The sequence below is a fragment of the Tenebrio molitor genome, chromosome 5 (genome assembly GCF_963966145.1).
Source record: "Tenebrio molitor chromosome 5, icTenMoli1.1, whole genome shotgun sequence".
Taxonomy (NCBI): Eukaryota; Metazoa; Arthropoda; class Insecta; order Coleoptera; family Tenebrionidae; genus Tenebrio; species Tenebrio molitor.
This window is the reverse complement of record NC_091050.1, coordinates 4,202,174-4,220,976: the sequence shown is the minus strand read 5'-3', so window position 1 is coordinate 4,220,976 and position 18,803 is coordinate 4,202,174. Positions and strand designations below refer to the sequence as shown.

General features: G+C 31.9%; 5 protein-coding genes across 9 annotated transcripts; 4 read left to right on the top strand and 1 right to left on the bottom strand.

The window, feature by feature from the left end:
* Nucleotides 1-1,858: 1,858 nt before the first annotated feature.
* Nucleotides 1,859-4,078, top strand: LOC138130256 (transmembrane protein 231). The gene is made up of 6 exons (XM_069046686.1): nucleotides 1,859-2,375; nucleotides 2,920-3,153; nucleotides 3,221-3,390; nucleotides 3,444-3,572; nucleotides 3,629-3,854; nucleotides 3,909-4,078. The coding sequence occupies exons 2-6, from the start codon at nucleotides 3,015-3,017 to the stop codon at nucleotides 4,076-4,078; spliced, it is 834 nt and encodes a 277-aa protein (XP_068902787.1). The 5' UTR covers nucleotides 1,859-2,375; nucleotides 2,920-3,014.
* Nucleotides 4,079-4,400: 322 nt separating this feature from the next.
* LOC138130151 (mitochondrial import inner membrane translocase subunit Tim21) lies at nucleotides 4,401-5,366 on the bottom strand. Of its 2 annotated transcripts, none has more exons than XM_069046543.1 (3): nucleotides 5,183-5,366; nucleotides 4,615-5,125; nucleotides 4,401-4,561 (listed from the first exon to the last, which is right to left on the bottom strand). In XM_069046543.1, the coding sequence occupies exons 1-3, from the start codon at nucleotides 5,212-5,214 to the stop codon at nucleotides 4,433-4,435; spliced, it is 672 nt and encodes a 223-aa protein (XP_068902644.1). In that variant the 5' UTR covers nucleotides 5,215-5,366; the 3' UTR covers nucleotides 4,401-4,432. The 2 variants fall into 2 exon arrangements, with proteins under 2 accessions (XP_068902644.1, XP_068902645.1); XM_069046544.1 differs by having other exon boundaries at nucleotides 5,196-5,338.
* Nucleotides 5,367-5,403: 37 nt separating this feature from the next.
* LOC138130148 (solute carrier family 66 member 2) lies at nucleotides 5,404-10,772 on the top strand. 2 transcript variants are annotated; one of them, XM_069046538.1, is made up of 5 exons: nucleotides 5,404-5,758; nucleotides 5,813-5,949; nucleotides 6,215-6,280; nucleotides 7,900-8,116; nucleotides 8,167-10,772. In XM_069046538.1, exons 1-5 carry the CDS (start codon nucleotides 5,556-5,558, stop codon nucleotides 8,357-8,359), a joined length of 816 nt encoding a protein of 271 aa, XP_068902639.1. In that variant the 5' UTR covers nucleotides 5,404-5,555; the 3' UTR covers nucleotides 8,360-10,772. The 2 variants fall into 2 exon arrangements, with proteins under 2 accessions (XP_068902639.1, XP_068902640.1); XM_069046539.1 differs by lacking the exon at nucleotides 6,215-6,280.
* Nucleotides 10,773-10,922: 150 nt separating this feature from the next.
* LOC138130149 (ubiquitin-conjugating enzyme E2Q-like protein 1) lies at nucleotides 10,923-17,795 on the top strand. 3 transcript variants are annotated; one of them, XM_069046540.1, is made up of 2 exons: nucleotides 10,923-11,299; nucleotides 16,063-17,795. In XM_069046540.1, exon 2 carries the CDS (start codon nucleotides 16,128-16,130, stop codon nucleotides 16,878-16,880), a length of 753 nt encoding a protein of 250 aa, XP_068902641.1. In that variant the 5' UTR covers nucleotides 10,923-11,299; nucleotides 16,063-16,127; the 3' UTR covers nucleotides 16,881-17,795. The 3 variants fall into 3 exon arrangements, with proteins under 3 accessions (XP_068902641.1, XP_068902643.1, XP_068902642.1); XM_069046542.1 differs by lacking the exon at nucleotides 10,923-11,299 and adding an exon at nucleotides 11,325-11,508; XM_069046541.1 differs by lacking the exon at nucleotides 10,923-11,299 and adding an exon at nucleotides 11,546-16,002.
* A 241-nt stretch (nucleotides 17,796-18,036) lies between these two features.
* On the top strand, nucleotides 18,037-18,744 carry Nedd8 (Nedd8 ubiquitin like modifier). Its single transcript, XM_069049398.1, has 3 exons — nucleotides 18,037-18,230; nucleotides 18,324-18,454; nucleotides 18,583-18,744. Exons 1-3 carry the CDS (start codon nucleotides 18,213-18,215, stop codon nucleotides 18,671-18,673), a joined length of 240 nt encoding a protein of 79 aa, XP_068905499.1. The 5' UTR covers nucleotides 18,037-18,212; the 3' UTR covers nucleotides 18,674-18,744.
* Nucleotides 18,745-18,803: the final 59 nt, after the last annotated feature.

Below are 18,803 nucleotides of genomic sequence, written 5' to 3'. Positions count from 1 at the left end.
GTATTAAGATACGAAGTTTTGTATTAATATTATATTAGAAACTTTAATATTTTTTTTAGGTATTTGATTTATATCTATGTATACATATTATTATTTACAACAGCCGCACTAGATCCAGTACAGCGTTAAACGTGCGCCACTATTTTTTGACGTTCTAGCATAAATATGTACACAAGAAATCAATGTTCTTAATAACCTGCGTCCAAAATGACCCACGCTCCTCCTGTGACATCTCTAATATACATACAACAATGTATTTCTACAACGGACGTTAAAAAGTACGTTATGACAGACGTATAGGTCGCAAAACGTAGCTTGATACTTGGTAAATGGATGCGCAGTGAAATTGTGGGAAGCAGTAGGGAGAGACCCTCTGTAAATGAAACCGTGGGAGGATTTTCGGTCTTTCTTCTAAGTCGGATTTCTCATTCTATCTGCGCATCTCAAGTAGGTGTCAAGCTACGTTTTGCGACCTGTAGGACACTCGTCTAAGAACACATATGTGCCGTGCTCCGCTAAACCGTTCTTGAGTGTTTGATTCGGACAGCAAACGCGACGTCCGTGTTCAAAGAGCGTTGATACATCAAAGAAAAAACGCACGTTTGTGGGCTTTCAGTTTGAATGATACGTTTCAGCGAATGCAATACTTCGTCGTAATTCACGGTTTGCGAACTAAATGGAACATAAACACAACACAAATGCACTCTTGTATTCAACTAATTCTGATTTTGTTCGAAAACATTTTTAATCTGACATGATTTTGTGCGAGGCCACGCAAACAGACACTGGTTCAGTTCGGTGCGCTTGATCTAGTAAAGTTTTCCAAGAAATACCGACACGTATCGTAATTCGTAACATCACAGAGCCAGTAAAAGCGAATTAGAACAAGAACACGTTCTCTGCAAATGTTCAGGTGATGTTGACGAAGTCGTAACCAACGAATGTACCTACATATTGTTACAAATATTTTTCTTTGAATTTTTACTTTTGATTAAACTGTAGCAATACTTTCTTCTTTGCTCTTGTCAGGATGTTTAATCAATTTAGAACACTGAATTGAAACACTAGCTTTATTATGAACGATGATTTATTATTTCCATACACTCGAATTACTCTTAACTCTAATTCTTACTTAAGTCTACTCAGTCTTTGATTCACAATTTCTCTCCTAACCGACAATTTTTCTGTTAAATCTAATTCGTTCCGAACAATCTATTAGCATTCACTCATAACCAAATACACTTCTACATTTCCTTATGACTAACGGATTTTAATGAACTTCTATCGATATCCTAAAAATTACAACAATATGTTCACTCGCCCTCATGTTCAGTTTTGGACACTGATAGTTTCGATCATCACTTAGGTACTTAGGTAGACGTGATGAAGATGAACACTTGAATAAATTTATAAATGTGAACATAATCGTTCCGAAGCAGTTCCAGCTGCTCCGTTCCATTGATGGAAATAGTTCCACTTTTCGTTCCAGTTCCAGATTTCGTTCCAGTCAATTCAGGACTTAGATGAAAGCACACAAATGTAACAACATACGGATCTAAGAAGCTGAGTTCCAAAAAAATACAATAAGAAATAGACACGGATTAAGTACGAGTAGAATCAAAAGCAAAATCAAAAAGATAAGATCCAGAAACTATGATGATTATTATTGCAACAGCAACTGTAAGGAATATTGAAGTATTTGTTCATGTAGCTTCCTTTTTTAACCACGACGGTCGGGGGATCCTCAGATTATTTTTTGTACATCTGGAATAAGGAAGGAAATGGGATCCCGTGTTTTAGGGAGAATTTGCGGTTATTATTCAAAGAATTAATTAAGGCGTGTGTTAGAATTTTGCCTTTTTAAAAAAAAATCAAAAACCGCTACGAAAATAACAAAGATAAAAGATTCTTCCGGAACTGTATACGAAAACATTTAGGTATCTAGCCAGCTTAGTGCTGGCATCTTTTTTTAATTGAGCAATGTTTTTGGAAACAAAGTTTTTTAATTTCTTTCGTTGTGTCCCGGTTTTGTTCGGGGTACTCTGCCCGTTCATTGGTCGGCCAATGTGCGGGCTCGGTTCGTGTCGCGCTTGCTCCCAATTTTCCTATAAAGAGGGGACGCCGGCCGAAATTCGTTCACTTGCGTTCAGGCTCTAAATTTGATCATTTCGTTCACTCCTCTCTGCTCTCTCTACAAAAAGGGCGGCTCCGTAAAAGCGAGCTGGACAAAAAGGCGAAGCTCTTCTTCGAGACGACCTGCATCTGGAGAAGCGGGACCCAACCGGCTCTTTCCAGAGTCACTCCGGCCTCGGTCCACAAATCGACACCGGCTCCGAAGATGGATTCGACAGTTCGACAGCTTCAGAGGACCGGTGGTAACAGTATACATATACGAGTACTTTTCTTTTTACGAGAGGGTGAAACGTCAATCTTCTTTCATTCTTTCAATTTTCTTTTTCGTTACATGTTTTTGATTGTCGCCGATCAATGCATTGCAAGTCTTTGCATGCAACCAATAATACCACAAACCTGTCAAAAATGGTCGAAATGTCATTCAAGATTAAATTTTAAAACAATGTTAAAAATTGTTCCGATTGACGGAATTGGTCTATCGCGATAAGTGTCTTAAAATACGTCACGCGCATTTCTCATGGTCTGATTGGCATGGTATAAATGCATTGTCTATTTTTTTTCAGTGGATTTTTTTAAATTCATATTCATATTTCAAATAATAATAGCCATTTAAACAACTTGACTTTTTTTTGTCATTGTCGAGTAGCTATTTTAACGTAACGTTGGTTACTTGATTACATATATGTATGTGTTAACTTGTGTTTTAAAAAACACACTTGTGTGTTAAAAAAAATGTCCCGGTATACCTACGTCCCGCTTTAGAATTTAAAATGTTCCCGCTTACAGCTGTTACCGTGACAACGCAATTGTTTGGTTTTGGTTCGTAATACAAACAAATACAAATAGTGCACCTAAAAAAACGTGTGGCATGATAAACCAACATGGTAATTTTGGAAGTTTTTTCAAAAAATATTGTTATATCTTATAAAAGTACCTTTGTCTCAAAAGCAACACTGTTAGCATTAACTTTTGGAGTAGTCACAGTGGTGTTGCCTTTCGTCATTGCTTATAAAAGTAAAGGTAAGGCCATCGTTGTAGTAATTTGTAAATATATTTTGCTTTTTAATGTCACATAATAACATCGTAGGTTTTTGGATAAAACGAGACGTCTTTTATGAACAACCAGACATAAAATTTAGAGGCGAATATATATTTTTTGCTTCTACAAATAATTTAAGTAAACCAGTTATTACCTGCAGTACACTGCCACCCTATGAACAAACTTTGGAATTTCTTGATACCTGCTCCACTATTAAAGTATTTTTTTAATGCTTTAGAAGTCATCATTGCATAGCAAATTTTATTTACAGATAAGAGAGATTGATGAAAACTTTGACAATAAAGTTGATGAGTTTAATTTAAATCTACAAATTAATCTTCCAGAAGAAACACAACTTACATCAGTAAATCTTGTAGTGCCACTGGAATATAAGCTGCATGTACCTATTAACTATTACACAACATTTGTTAAACAATTCATTTTTATCACTTATAGATTTGTCCAGTGCACATGCAGGCTGCTATTATTTTCCAAATGTTCTTACCTCTGGCGTTATCTCACTATATGATATTTGGGGATGTCATAACTATGCAAACAAGTCCCCTATTTTGTCATAAGCGGAAAATAAATAATTTTTACAATTACTCTATAATTAGTAATGGAAATGACATAAACAGTTATAAACTAGATGCCATCATTAAGGAATATTCAAGGAGAAACAGTAAAAAAGATTATACACTTTGTTTTCTTTTGTAAATTGCAACTTTTTTTTTAGTTTCTACAACATTGACAAATGTGTATACTAGTTTTGCACTGGGAAAAACACGAAAGTTCAATATGGATTTAAAAATAAGGTATCCTGAGGATAACATTTATTACAGGCCAGGATTTTGGCAAATAATGAAGTGGGCTTGGGTCCAATATCTTGCAATATATAACGGGTGACTATTAAAATTTTCACTTGGAGTTGGCTTTGAATAAGTTTTTATTTTTGCTGTTACTTTAGACACACGCAAGAACGAACGACAAATGTCAGTCAGTACAATTGAAACATAACCTATAATGTTAATCATAATGTCAAACTTGTCAGTGTCTAAGGTGCAACGTAAAATAAAGAATGATCCATAGCCAACCCTAAGTGAAAATTTTAATAGTCACTCGTTATAATAATTTCTTGGTTTGTCAATAAAATAAAAAGTTATATTTTCAGCAGAAGGTTAGTGTTGTTTTATGAAGAAAATCCACTTAAAAAGAAACAATAAAACACTTATATAATTTCTACAACCATATTTTAATTTATCACATAAGTTCTGTTAATGGTGTAGAAGAAGAAAATTTGTTTCGGTTATCTTCTAAAATAATGGTAGTTTGTAACAGATCATCAACTTGCACAAACAGATAACGATATTCATAATATCCAGAATCATTCTGCAACATCATAAAGTAATTTCCACAAGTGATACCAACAATTACTTATTTACCTGAACCATTTCAAGTTGAACTGTTCCTTGATGAAAACTACCTTTAAGGAAGAATTTCATCCTTAAACACTGCCTTCCTTCCCTTTGAAAAAGTACATGACTCACATGTTGTCTGCGTCTTCGACTTGTTTCATTCCCAAATGCTGTTATTGGAAGCCCTAATTTATCTTGAATTCTTACATCTGACTTACACCTTTCGACTGCTTGAGAATAAACATTATTGGGACTTGTACTTGAAAACAACTCATGAAAAACTGCATAAAATAATGTTCCAGTTACCCCAACTCCTAATAAAATGATTCCTAAATATGAAGCAGTCTTTGTGGTTTCTTTCACCTTTTCGCCTATGGGTTTAACGTTTGTATCCAACTCAGTCCTTACTGATTTACTTATTGCCGACTGTCGACTTTTGCATCTTTTAACTTGTTGAAAAAAGACATTGTTATAACATAGAATTTGGGTTCGATACTTAAATAACGGATAAATAACTCTAACTAAACTCATGTTGTTACTAAAATAAAAAACATTTTTAAGCCGGTACAAAAATAAATCTTTTTTTTGTCAATACTTTTCAGCACAGCTTTTCAGAACGATCAACATAACCTACACTTATTAGTGCGATGTGTCATGTGTCTAAGGTTCCGTAAAATTATATAAGTCAGAGTTTAAATTTTATTAAAGTGTTAGCGTTGGGGGCCCATAAATAACATAACACATGACGTAGCGACGTAGCAAAAGCTGCATAGTGTATTAAATAATAGGTATATGCAATATAGGAGTTAATGTTCACTTCTGATGCGCCGGCGCGTTACCTTTGACACAGACCACTTAACTTGACATTTCAATTTTAGTTGACATTTGACAGTTGAGTGAACACAATATTCATTAAAATGGGAAACAGCAAGTAATAAAGTTGGTTGAGTCTTCAAGTAGTTAGAAACATGGATTGGGTGATATCGGACGAACTGTCCCTTACAGTAGGCACAGTTGTAGGGTGGGTAAGCGCCGGTGCTATGATTATTGGGGGTGTCATCCCCTATATTCCTCAATATAGACAAATAAAAAAAACTCAAGATGCTGAAGGATTTTCGCTCCTGGTTTGTTTAGCTCTATTAGTAGCAAACACTTTACGAATTATGTTTTGGTAAGTAATATTACTTTGGTGTAGAACCGGGAGTGTGAAGAAGTTTCTTCATAGGTTCGGCAAACATTTTGAATATCCACTTTTAATACAAAGCATAATAATGAATATAACCATGTTTATTATGATACATCTGTGTGTTCGAGTTAGGAACAGAAATCAGTTACTGCAAGCTAGGCAGAGGATTTTTACAGGTATGGATTTTGTGTTATTTTTAGAAATAAAATCAATAATATCTATTTAAATCTGAGCTAATTAGCTTTTTTATGACACGGAAACGTGATCCATTAATCACGATCATAAGCAAATATGGTAAAACTATCCAATACCTTAATTATTTTTGCTAATATTCTTATGATACTGTTACATATTTTGCTTTTTTCCAGTAACATTGTAAAAACTCTTATTTTAGTTAATGCATACAATTGATATATGTATTATGAATTTTTATTTTGACAGCTAAACCCAGTGAAGTCGTCAGATTGTTAAAATCTAAGCCTCCTCGCTCTTCTCACAATATTTGTGGTAATTTGCTTGCACGCCTTGCTTTGATTTTCAGTACTAACAGTGATTAAAAATATTGCCAATGTCAAATTTAATATCTTCCATGAAATTATTTACTGAAGTGAGTAAGTAATTCATGAAGTAGGTAATTTATCAAAAGTTACAATTTAATCATTTATTATACATATTTGCATAATGTTTGTTATACATCTTCAAATAAATATAACTTTTGGTGGCAATATTTTAGTCAGCATGATTTATCTTTTCTATTTCCATCATTATATCCATATTTAACATTAACAATTACTCCTTATCGCCTCGCAAAGGTCATCAGTATTAAACAGTATAATCAAAAGTTAAACGATATTAGTGCTTGGATATCTTAAAGTCTACTGCTTGTTTATCATTTTATTTAGTTTGACGACCCACAACAGTTCGTTTGTTTAAGATCAATCTCTAAACTTTGGTGAAATACATTCATTTTGTTAGCGTTTGAAGTCTGTTAGTTTCTTTGAAACAAATCCTGATAAGTGATAATACATAATTCTAATTATCCTATTTTATTAATTTAAAAATGCGATTAATCAGCTAAGCCATTTTTTTGCTTAGCCAACGGTTGCCGAGTATCACACGTGTGCGATGTTATTTTATTAAACATGACTGAAATAATTATAACATTTACACTAACTTCTTATAATTTACAAGTATAAAAATAAAAACCATGACTTTTTTAATCGTGCAATGTCTATATCAAATTTCTTGTAGTAATTGTATATTAAAAAACGAGTTTCATAAGGAAGTGTTTATTGCATGAGTCCAAGTTTATAAAACGACTCGCAGACCGCGGGTTTTATAAAGGACGAATGGAATAAACGCCTTATGAAACCAGTTTTTTAATACTGTTTTTTTCTATTTTGCACCTTTTGAGCCGTTTTTAAATCAAAAGATGGTTGGCAAAAAACAATTGAAACACTTATCGATTTTGGGATATTCGCGCGTAACATTACGGTTACGTAAATTGTACTATCGTTATTATAGAACCGCTTTCAGCTGTTAGAAAAAAATACGATACTGCTTTTGGTATCGTAACAGCGCTGTTACGAACGCAAAATAGAAAACAATATTTACTTACCGTTACTTATATGTATGACATCTAGTGAAGTAAAATATCACCTAATTATAAAATAGATTAAGCTCAATCGATGTATTCATGGAATGACGAACTGTTTTGCTTTCAAACATTTGAATTATTCAGTGAAATTTTATATCAAAATATGTAGTACATACGAAATTTGGGTAAAATCAGGCAAATTTTTTATAGTTTTGATATGAATCAGATCATACATTTTATTGAATTATCTAGTATATAGAGAAAAATGAGTTGAAATTTCTAACTTAAACGTTTTAAACACGGTAGTAGCAAATGAGCTACATATTAATAGAAATTGATATAAATTGTGAGTGAAACATTATCTAAACCACATGTAGCTGAAAAATAGAAACATCAAATTACAACATTGAAATCCTTAATTTATTTATGCGATAGACTTCAAACTTTAATAAAACTAAATCAGTGACGCATTAGCATGTTAATCATTTCGTTCGTACCAACTATGGATGGTGAAACATATTTTTTTCAGATTTCGATATTAAGTTCTTTTGGAATTGGAACGATTTCCAATCGTACATAGACTGCATGTTGGTGTTTACAATCCTGTCATCGATATTAATGTACGTGTTTATAGACAAGTTTATTTTTGTTGAAATCATGGGATTCCTGGCGGTTTTCACCGAAGCTATGCTGGGAACTCCTCAATTAGTAAAAAATTGTAAAAATAAATCCACAGAGGGAATGAGGTAAGTTGCTGTTTAGTCGGGGAATAAATTTTAATGCAAGTTAATTTTAGCCTTAGTATGGTGTTAATGTGGACTTGCGGTGATATTTTTAAAACTTTATATTTTTTGTTCCGTGAAGCTCCCGTTCAGTTTTGGATCTGCGGATCAGTGCAAGTGGCTGTGGACGTGTTAATTTTGTTGCAAGTTTACATATATAGAGGAAATACCGATCCTCAACGCGTACGGTTGCATCGAGGAGATTGAGTGGTTATTATATGGACTCACGACGAAGGAACAAACCAAAACAAGGATGCGAGTAAAGTTAATGATAATTCAGAAGAGTTAAACGAATACGTCAATTCTGTCAGCAAAAAAACTGAAAGCAATAGCAATAACGTAGACGATTTGTCTAAGCTTACGAAGAATTGCCACAACGATAGAATAATAAACAATAGTGACTCTAGTAAGATCGGTTCAGTAAAAGAATTGCAAAGTAATCTTCAAGTGGTTGATGCCGACGTACACAATGAGAACCTAGGTTTGGTAGGTGGCTCCTGTAACAATAGTAATAAAGTCGACGTTAATATTGAGATTGAGGATTCAACAAATAATTGTGGGGACAACTGTAACGGTGGTTTTAAAAATCGAGCTTCACATTTTTCTTATAAGAAACAAGCTAAACGTAAAGTTAGTATGCTAATTCACAGGCACACGTTATGACGTATACTTTAATTTGCTTTTCTAGGCCAACAAATTTCAAATTTTTAAACATTTTCGTTTCCATTGTATTCGTATCTAACCTTGTAAACAATACGATAACAGTTCCAAAGTGTTACCCCTACATATTTTTTATTTAACTGAAAGATATAGTTAGAAGATGCAATATATCAAAGTTCAGATTATGTGATATTATTTTCTCAAAGAGCATTCTAATTTTGTATTTTTTAAAATTGATAATACAAATACATACCTACAATAAAAATACAAATGTGTTAAAATTAATAATAATGGAAGAAAATTCACATTGTACCTTGTAGAAAACTACAAAAAGTGTTAAAAATGAATGAAAAATCGAAGCGCGTGTTTTTATTTATTTTTTTTGTAAAGTGTAACGTTTGAGATGTTTTGCATGTTAAAATATAGTCTTGTTTAACAAGTTTCGAATAATTATTATAATTTTTTATTTCTATAATATTAATCATTGTTAAACCGTTTAAATATTTGTAATTTATATTTATGTAATTTATGCATAACATATTTATATGTTTGAATTATCTTTTTGAATTTTAAAACATGTGTTGCTCTGCATGGTGATAGACTGATAGATAATAATCAGTTGATGCACATTCGAAATATACAGATTTCAGTTTACCGATTGTAACAATTATTGTAGTATCTAGATGCAGCTAAGTCATACATCTTCTTTTTGTATTACCTATGTTTTTACAAATTGCTTCATATTTATAGTACAGAAACGTGGAACGTCAGTAAATATTTGTTTTAATGCAAATAAACAGAAACAATAGTTGAGTAGATAATGGATAAATTAATAGCGTCTGAAAAATTCAAACAAAATACTGCTTTTTTAACATTCTAAATAACCGGATTTTATTTCTTTGTTTAAAGACATAAATAATATGTAAAATATAAAATAGTTGGTTCTTGTTTAAATGCAGAATTTAATAATTGTTCAGCTTTTTTTTTAAATTAAAATGTACACTATTTTTATAAACGGCTTTCTTTTTTGAATTACGTGATTATTTATGAAAAAGCTAAAGATTTGTCCTCGGAAATTATTGGCGAAGATGATTTAGATTCTATTTTATATATCAAAGGGTTTTGTGCTACGCGACATTTAATTCCCAAATGTTCTTCCTTTCTACTTCACATTTCCAATTTTTATGTAACTTTTTGTACATATTAATGTGTGCTATAGGATTCTGTGATTCCATTTAATTTTATCTGTTGCTAGTCTTAAAATTATTTTAAAATGAGAATTGTATTTATAAGCACCGTAGTATAATTCGGTTTGATTCATTTTATTTATTAGTCAACTAATGTTTGGCCAATTGGTCGGCAACTCTTAGGTACATTGGAGAATGCATTTTACTTGCATTGTGAATAATTTACAAACTAATTGGATAATTTAATGAATTTTCCAAGTGAATTTAGTTAGTTTATTTCAGTAATGCACAAGTCATCAGTATAGTGCAGTTAGAAAAAACAACACAAAATAAAACTAGGAAACAAGAGACGAGGATCATTTCTTACCACTTGGGTTAAGAAAAAAACATTGTTATATAAACTTGTTTCAACTTAAAAAAAATTAGCAATTGTTAGCTTTTACTCGCTGCTTTAAAATAATAAAATACGTAATGCTAAATCCTAAAATACAGGCTTTTTTAGTAAGAGAAATATTTAAATAGGTTGTTTAATTGGTTAAACCTAATTGCACTAAACTGCGTGAATTACAAAACCGAGAATACTTGTAATAGCTTTTCAACCAAAGAAATCTAGGAGTTAAATAAATCTTTCCATATTTTTATTCCATTATGATTCTTTAAAGTACGGTAGCATGTTTGCCAAATTGGGTCTTCAGTTTTTGATAGTTATTATATGAATGATGTAATTTTTGATATCGTGTAAATATTGAAAAAATAAATTATATTTGACAAGATTTGAATCTGTTACTCTCTATATTGACCAGTGGAAATGACGTCATCTATTTATCGAATATTCGTCTGTAAAAGTTCCAAAAGTCGCCCACTCATAGATTTTCCTAATGTAAAGAATCACAAATAACATATCCGTCTTTAAGGGTCGGTTCTCGTGAACGCCCACACAAGTGAAATTATCATGTGTCGAATCTGGAAGCAACGAGAACAACATGCACAAAAGAAAAGCAAGAATAAAACGAAAACCTGACACTCTAACGACACAAACAAGCGTGTCATTAACATTATAAGCATGAGTTGAGCGTCCCCAAGGTGTGGTTAGCAAAACAAGCGAACTCAGCTGACAGTATTGTCTTCTTTGCCATCTTGGACGCCGGTTTTGTTAGGCGTCGGGCATCGATCCGACTTAGTGCGCCAAATCAAGTCGCTTGTGCATCATCGCTGCCAGTTTATCATCAAGGGTCAGCTAGAGCCTGTAGCAACATCTTTCTTATCTTATTTTTATCAATGGGTTCTTGGATTTTTTTGGGTAAGTGTACATTCTACGATTATTTACGCACGTAATTACAAAATAAAAACATTCGGTTTTATTCATATGTTAGACTTTTGTTTTGGTTGTTGCCGAAAGAGGCGGTATTGTGTTATTCGGAATTTCGGAAGTTTTTTTCATTTGAATACATTGCGGATGAATTAAAACCATGTAAAGATTCAGAAGACGCAACGTGATGCAAGTGTCAGGTATTTAATTGATGATGTTTTAACTCTAATTAATTTTTGGTTTACATTTGTTTAATTAATTGAACTCGAACACACCGTAATTTTTTGCTTGTCAAATTAATCTCTATTTGTTTATTTACAACTCCCACGATTTGAGATCTTGAGAATCTATAAATAATTAGTAAACTTGTCTTTTCACATATTTTTGTATCGTAATAACTTTTTATATTTTCAGCAGCCGTAGCGGTTTTTTATTCTTGCCTTTGACAAATTATTATGTTCAGTTTCTCTTTCTGCTCATTTTATTCGTTTACAAAAACACGGTGCAGGTTGCGGAATCTTTCTTTTGGAACTGTTCCACATATCTAATTTAATGACTTGTAAATTTTTTCCCGATATTGTAAAGAACTTTGTTGTTGATAAATTTTAAAGATAACAACACACAATGTAATTTACAACCACGTTGATGATTATGTACGAGTCAGTTTGTTTTCCAGCACCTCAGTAACTTTATTAAATATGATCTAGAGCCAGCTTTTTGACAATAATTACTTTAGTCGAACGACGTAATTGGATAATTATTTCGTGTCCTGTTTTTATAAAAACTTTTGCTACGAAATATTTACCCAAACTTTCGAGTAGATAATTTTAAATATTTTTACAATTTCAAATTTGTAAACTTTTTATGTTATCGACTACACTGATTAATTTGATCAGTCATGCTAAACCCTTCTAAATATAGTAGGTAGTTTATAATATTATCGATTACAAAATATGTATAGGTGTATAAAAATCTAACGCTGGCTGTCAAAATTGAAAATTAATTTAAAGAAACAAGATTTTCGCGCACCCCACATGTCTCCATAGGGTGTCGAATAAAATTTGAACGTCGAGCATTTAACTTAAAAAAAATATATCTATGACGATCATTTTCTAAATAATTATGTATTTTTGAGCTAAGTTTTTTATGATTAGATGTTGATGTGGTTATCACTTGATTTGTATTTAAAAGCTAAAATAAATATGCTTTCTAATATTTTGAATAATATTTTTGTCAAGCACTAGAATAAAATTGAACTGAACCAAGACTGAACTATATTTACGTAAAATTATTTTAAATAAATAGCTATAATTGCGGCTTTATGAAGGAGAGTTTTTTGTTGGGATGGCTTTGCGTAATCTACGTATTTACTTTCACCACAGAATTTTACGTTTTAAGCTCGAAAATACGTGCTCTGATCCACATAAGACAATATAAAGTATTTTTACCCTTTTGGGCCAAAATTAATCTCGTTGCTCTATATTTGTGATACTTGTTTCAAACATTTTTATACTCGTGCACCAGAGTAGAAATTTTGCGTTTGTTATTGTTTGTAAACTCTTAAATTTAATATGGATAATCTAGAAATATCCAGTATCGATGATTTATTCTAATATTAATATGATGGGAGTGAAAGACGATTCTTTTGAATCATTTATTTGGTAATTATCTGCAAAGCAAATATTCATTTCGTTCAAGTTTTCGCAATTTTCATCAGCTAAATTTGAGATCAATAAGTCGTTACAGAAATAACATACGTCGCCGTAATATCATCCTATTTTATTCACCTGAACTGTGTAATACTAAAAACGACAATAGTTACCCAAATTAAAGTGAAATATCAAACAGCTGTATTTATTACATGCAATTATCTTTCAGCTTATGCCATACAAAATGTTTTTTAAACTCTTTCAGACATGTTATTTTGCTGGCACATAGGGGCGGCAACAAGGTCGGGACTTAACGTCGCCGAATAAAAAATACCTCTACTTACTAAGCCCCAAACACAGGGTGTTGTGGGTGGCATTTAATCAATATTTGTTCAGTTATGGCATGTTATTATGTTATCACCAGAAATCTTGCTCCATTAATTTTGGAACGCGCGAAAATGTATGAATATCTAACCAAGGGCGAGTGAATGACGTCGGTTCATCGAATATACAATGAAAGAAAAACATTTTCCGGGTGTCATTGAATGTTGACAGATCAATGTTCAATTAGAGATGTGCATGTGCAATGCCGATGCATTTAGATCCAGTGAACTGACACCACAATAGGTGTATTTGAAAATTGTTGTGAATCGAGGATATTTTGTTTGGCCGTAGTTGCTGTGATAACGTGATTATCCCGTGGATTGCATGCAGTCATGTACTTTAAAGGTCGCTTGTCTAAAATTAGCTGTAGTTAAAAGTTATTCGTTATACATTATTATCCATTTAGGTGTCGTCAATAAAAACATCTTGCACACCACAAATATGTTGTCAAAAATTAGCAGACAATATTGAGTTTGAATATAGTCACAATAATATCAACTAAGAATCAAAATTGATGTATTTCTCGTTTTATTTATCGACTAATTAGTTTATCTTTTTTTTTTCTTAATTAGTTTATCTGATAGCGAACATTGTCATCTAAGTTTTAATTACGATTATTACAATCGTATTTTTAAAGCCCACGTGCTATATTTTCACAGCAAATGATACCAGTAGGTACACAGAAGATGCATTTGATGGTGATGTTATTTTTCTTTAAACGCAAAAACACACGACATTTTGTAATTCAATTGACAAAGTTAAAGTCTGACATTTTCGACGCAAGCCTTCAGCGAAAGAAAAAATGATTTTCGTGACGCGTCTCTAGTGATCAATCTCTACAGACTCGCCAGCAAAAGTGACACTTTACGAAAATGCCAACAAAAACCTTTCATTGATTAAACTTCTTGCGAATCAATTACATCGGAATACTAAAATATTGAGGTACAAGAAACTCTCTCGTAATTGCTGCTATATTCACAATGGCCCCAAGACGTTGTCATATTAACAATCTGCATTTAAATTTTGTTCAATTAAAACTGAAAGAGTGTAAACTGGGCTTTTTTTGGCATGAGTGGGCCAGTTTAAAACGCGAGTGCCAAATAAGAGCCCAATTTACACTCGAACGAGTTGAATACAATGTTTTTTGTTCTACGAGCCCTTTAAAGGCTCCAAATCGCTTTAAACTTAGCTTGACGTTTCGTTTTGACAAGTTGTGACATTTATCAAAATCCGTTCACACAGGAGAAATTTCTTAAATTCTGACAGTGTTGAAAAAAATTTTTTTAATGTGTATTCTGATACAAATACACATTTTTGTTTTTGATATGATATAGGTATAATTTGTCAATATATATTTTCATTTTTTAAATCACAGATAAATTCTACATGTTGACCCGTAATACGCGTAACACACATATTAAAAGTAATGGTTATCATCAAATTAGTCATAAAATTAATGATAAAATGTGGTTGATAATTTCAGTTGTTTAAAAGCTGTACGTTTGAATGAGTTTTGGTAGATTTCAGTTTGTTTTCGAAGCACAATGTACATAACTTAGCTTTAAATAGATGTGTATTATAGCTGCAAATACGTTTGACTTTTTTGTTAAAATTTTTCGGAGCTCATGTCCTCAGCTATGTTATTGTAGTTGTGCTAAACGATGACGATTAGATCAATTTATGTAAATTCATGGTAATTTGTTAAAATCCTTCACCTTGAGTGAGAATTTATTTGACTAATTCAGACTGATTTCTACACGTAACCTCATGAATTTCACACGTACTTTTGGATTCTTTAGCTGTTAACAAAATGATTGACGTAGGTACTTTTAGGATGCTAGCAAATGCTAACTAAAATTATAATTTAAAATAAGAAAGACAGTCAAGTCTAAAAGTACTTCTTATTATCTTTGAAGTGTGAAAAGTAAGTTTTGTCTCAAAAAGGATACTGTATGCCATATCTATAGCATTTTGTTGTGTTGATGTGACATTTTTAACAAACGTATAACATACGATTTTCATCTCTAATATTTATTATAAAGGATATTGTTCAAAAATGAATGAAGTTAAGATCTCATTTTTTAACTATTTTCTATCATAATGAAACACTACAAATTATTGTATAAGACTTTTTCTTTATATAATTTTTTTTAAATTTTTCTCCTGCGAATAAAGAACATATATCTTCTAAGACATTTTTTTCTCTAACATTGCGGTAAAGAGAATTCATAATTGCATTTATTTAAAACTTTTTTTTTATTTTATAAATTAATTTGAACAGGATTTAGTACCTACTACCGAGTTCGTCTACGTAGGACAGCGATGTGACAGAGAAATGTGTAGTTCTAGTTATTTTTATTTTTACAGATTCTCCCATTTGCATTATATAATCGACTTTCAATAGTTTATTAAAAAAAGAAACAAAAACAAGTATCACAAAATTAAATTAGGTACTTACTTACCGTTGCGTTAATAATAATTACATCTCCTGCATTTTCGTATATGTATAATAAATTGTTTTCTTAACAAAGAATTTCTTATCATAATTCAAGGAAATGTTGACGCAGTGTATCCTACGTAATTACTAAATTATTTACTGTTTAAACTATTGGTTCTTTTAACATAATACATAAGTGCATCGATAAACGAACGCCTAAACAAGTTAGTGTCATTGAAGAATATTAGGTGGTTACGATATAACTGATTTTTGTCTGATTACAGGTACTAGTTGACTGCTGCAGTTTTAATTGTAGTAATCATCGCGAATTTCTTTGAACGTCGTCAACATGAGCAGTCGATCGAAAGAGAAAGTAACTGCGATGTTTCGCAAACTTTTCAAATCTTCTAATAAAGAAGGCGAGGGTCCCAGCAAACCTACTCCTTCCGGTTCTGGATCTCCTGCACGCCGCCTCTTGCGGGGTTGCCGTGATTCTGTTTCTCCAGCAGCTCCTCAAAGTACTACCTTAAGTCCGGGATTCACAGCTAACAAAGGAAAGAAAGGCGACGAGGGAACTTCCCACAAGACGGTTCGCGCTCGTAGACTGATGAAGGAGTACCGCGATCTTCAAAGGCTTCAAGGCTCTAAAACGGACCCAGTGTTCAGCGTCGAGTTAGTTGACGATAATTTATTCGAGTGGCATGTGAAAGTGTTTAAATTAGACTCGGAAAGTGATTTAGGTAATGATATGAAAGAATTGGGGATAACTCATATTTTGTTACATTTAATTTTTCCTGAAAATTTTCCTTTTGCACCCCCATTTATGAGAGTCATTTCTCCGAGAATAGAGAAGGGATTTGTCATGGAGGGTGGCGCGATTTGCATGGAATTACTGACTCCAAGGGGATGGGCGAGTGCTTACACGGTTGAAGCTGTTATCATGCAATTTGCCGCCAGTGTTGTTAAAGGTCAGGGACGGATTCAGAGAAAGAACAAGGGTCAAAAAGTGTTCAGTAGAAGGACGGCAGAGGAAAGTTTCAGATCCCTTGTTAAAACACATGACAAGTATGGCTGGGTTACCCCCAGTTTAGCAGACGGTTAATTTTCAAACTTGCCAAAGAATTATCGAATCCGTTCCGTTTTAACAGTGTTATCTGAATGTTCAGAATAGATATGTATTTTATGATCAGTCTGTGTACACTTACTCTTATATTGTCTCATTTAGCTACATTTTCAAATATCCATTCGAACAGTATAAGATAACTTTTAGTTTATCGATTAAAGATGGTTGCAGATTAATATGTGCAGCCAAGTTCGAATGAGAATTATTGAAAATGTATCAAAAGTCTTGCTCTCTATGTATTTAGCAAGATATCTATTAAAAATTAATTCAAGTTTGGATCATTATAATGGAATTCTACGAAAGTACCTACGTACATACCGATTTGAATAATTAAGGTGGTACCCTTAATTGATGACATTTTACTACTATTTAAAAACACCTGTGTGTTAAGGCTTTCTTCTTTTCCAATTGTATGTTACTGCCGTTATTTACTATGAATCAATCAATATTGCATGTGGTTGTCGATTATTTTTTATATCTAACTTGTTTTGTCATCAATTTTCTCTTTTTCGTGGGACAAAATGAAAGTTTTTTTTTTGTTATTTTATGCCTAATTATTTACACCAAAACTATCAACAAGAAGGCTAATGTTCAAAACAAATGCTCATATAAAATATATTTTGTAGTATTTTTAGTAATATTTGACATGGGTATACTCAAAATTATTGTACTTCCCAAGGATGTCCACAGAAAACAGTATTTTTAGCTACTAGTTATTGTAATATGTTGTTAAATGTGTATATTTTTATTTAGTATTTTGTCTTCCAAAGCCAGTGTTTTGTAATATTACACTTAGTTACATATGAATGATTATATTGATATTACCATTCTATAATAATTGTTATTTAATTATAAATAAATGTAAGAATAAATGTTTGCAGCAATTTTTATTAATTCACACTTTTATTTGTTCCGGAAACTACATGAGCAAGTCCTTATTCGCAGTTATTTTAAATATCCAAAATATTGAAATACCTATAAATATTTATTTATTTGCGTATAAAACTATATTTATAGCGAGCGATCTTTGAGACACCTTCGTGTGTTATTAGCTCTATACGTACGTTACGTATAACGTTTACGTTCGTCGTATTTAAACGCATCTTTAGTTTGTGGAATCATAGTTGCTATAAACGGAATCTGTAATGCGGCTGACTTCTTGCCGGTAATACCATTGCCAAAAGTGACAGTTGCTAAATTTTTACGCTAAATTACAAAATTAATATATATCAAACGTTATTAAATATACATATATATTAATCCGTGGTGGATACTGTAGTCTTTGGTTATTTTACTAAACTTTCGTAAAAAATGTTAATCAAAGTTAAGGTAAGTAATTCATAGGTTAAGATTTTTTTTAGTTAATTTACGTTTTAATAAGCATTTATAAAACTATAAGTATACAAGTTAACGTTTTTGTAGACTTTAACAGGTAAAGAGATAGAAATTGATATAGAACCAACAGATAAAGTAGAAAGGATCAAAGAAAGAGTTGAAGAAAAAGAGGGTATACCACCACAGCAACAAAGATTAATATTTTCAGGAAAACAGATGTAAGAATGTCATTATGACTTATATAATTATGTTTTTTTAATATTTGAAAAGAAATTCTAAAGTTGCATGTATTAAATTTAAAAAAGTGCAATGTAGAGATTTATTACCTTTAATTTTTTTGTTTCAGGAATGATGAAAAGACTGCGCAAGATTACAAGGTTCAGGGTGGATCAGTGTTACATTTAGTTTTAGCTTTACGTGGAGGCATTACATTTTGAGCCTCAATTTCAAGGAGTGATTCAACTTTAGATTGTAATGTAATCCATTATTAAAGCAAAATGATTTTTTATTTTAATCCTTTTTAAGCCCTCTGTTTCAATAAATCTTGATATTTTAAATTGTTTTGGG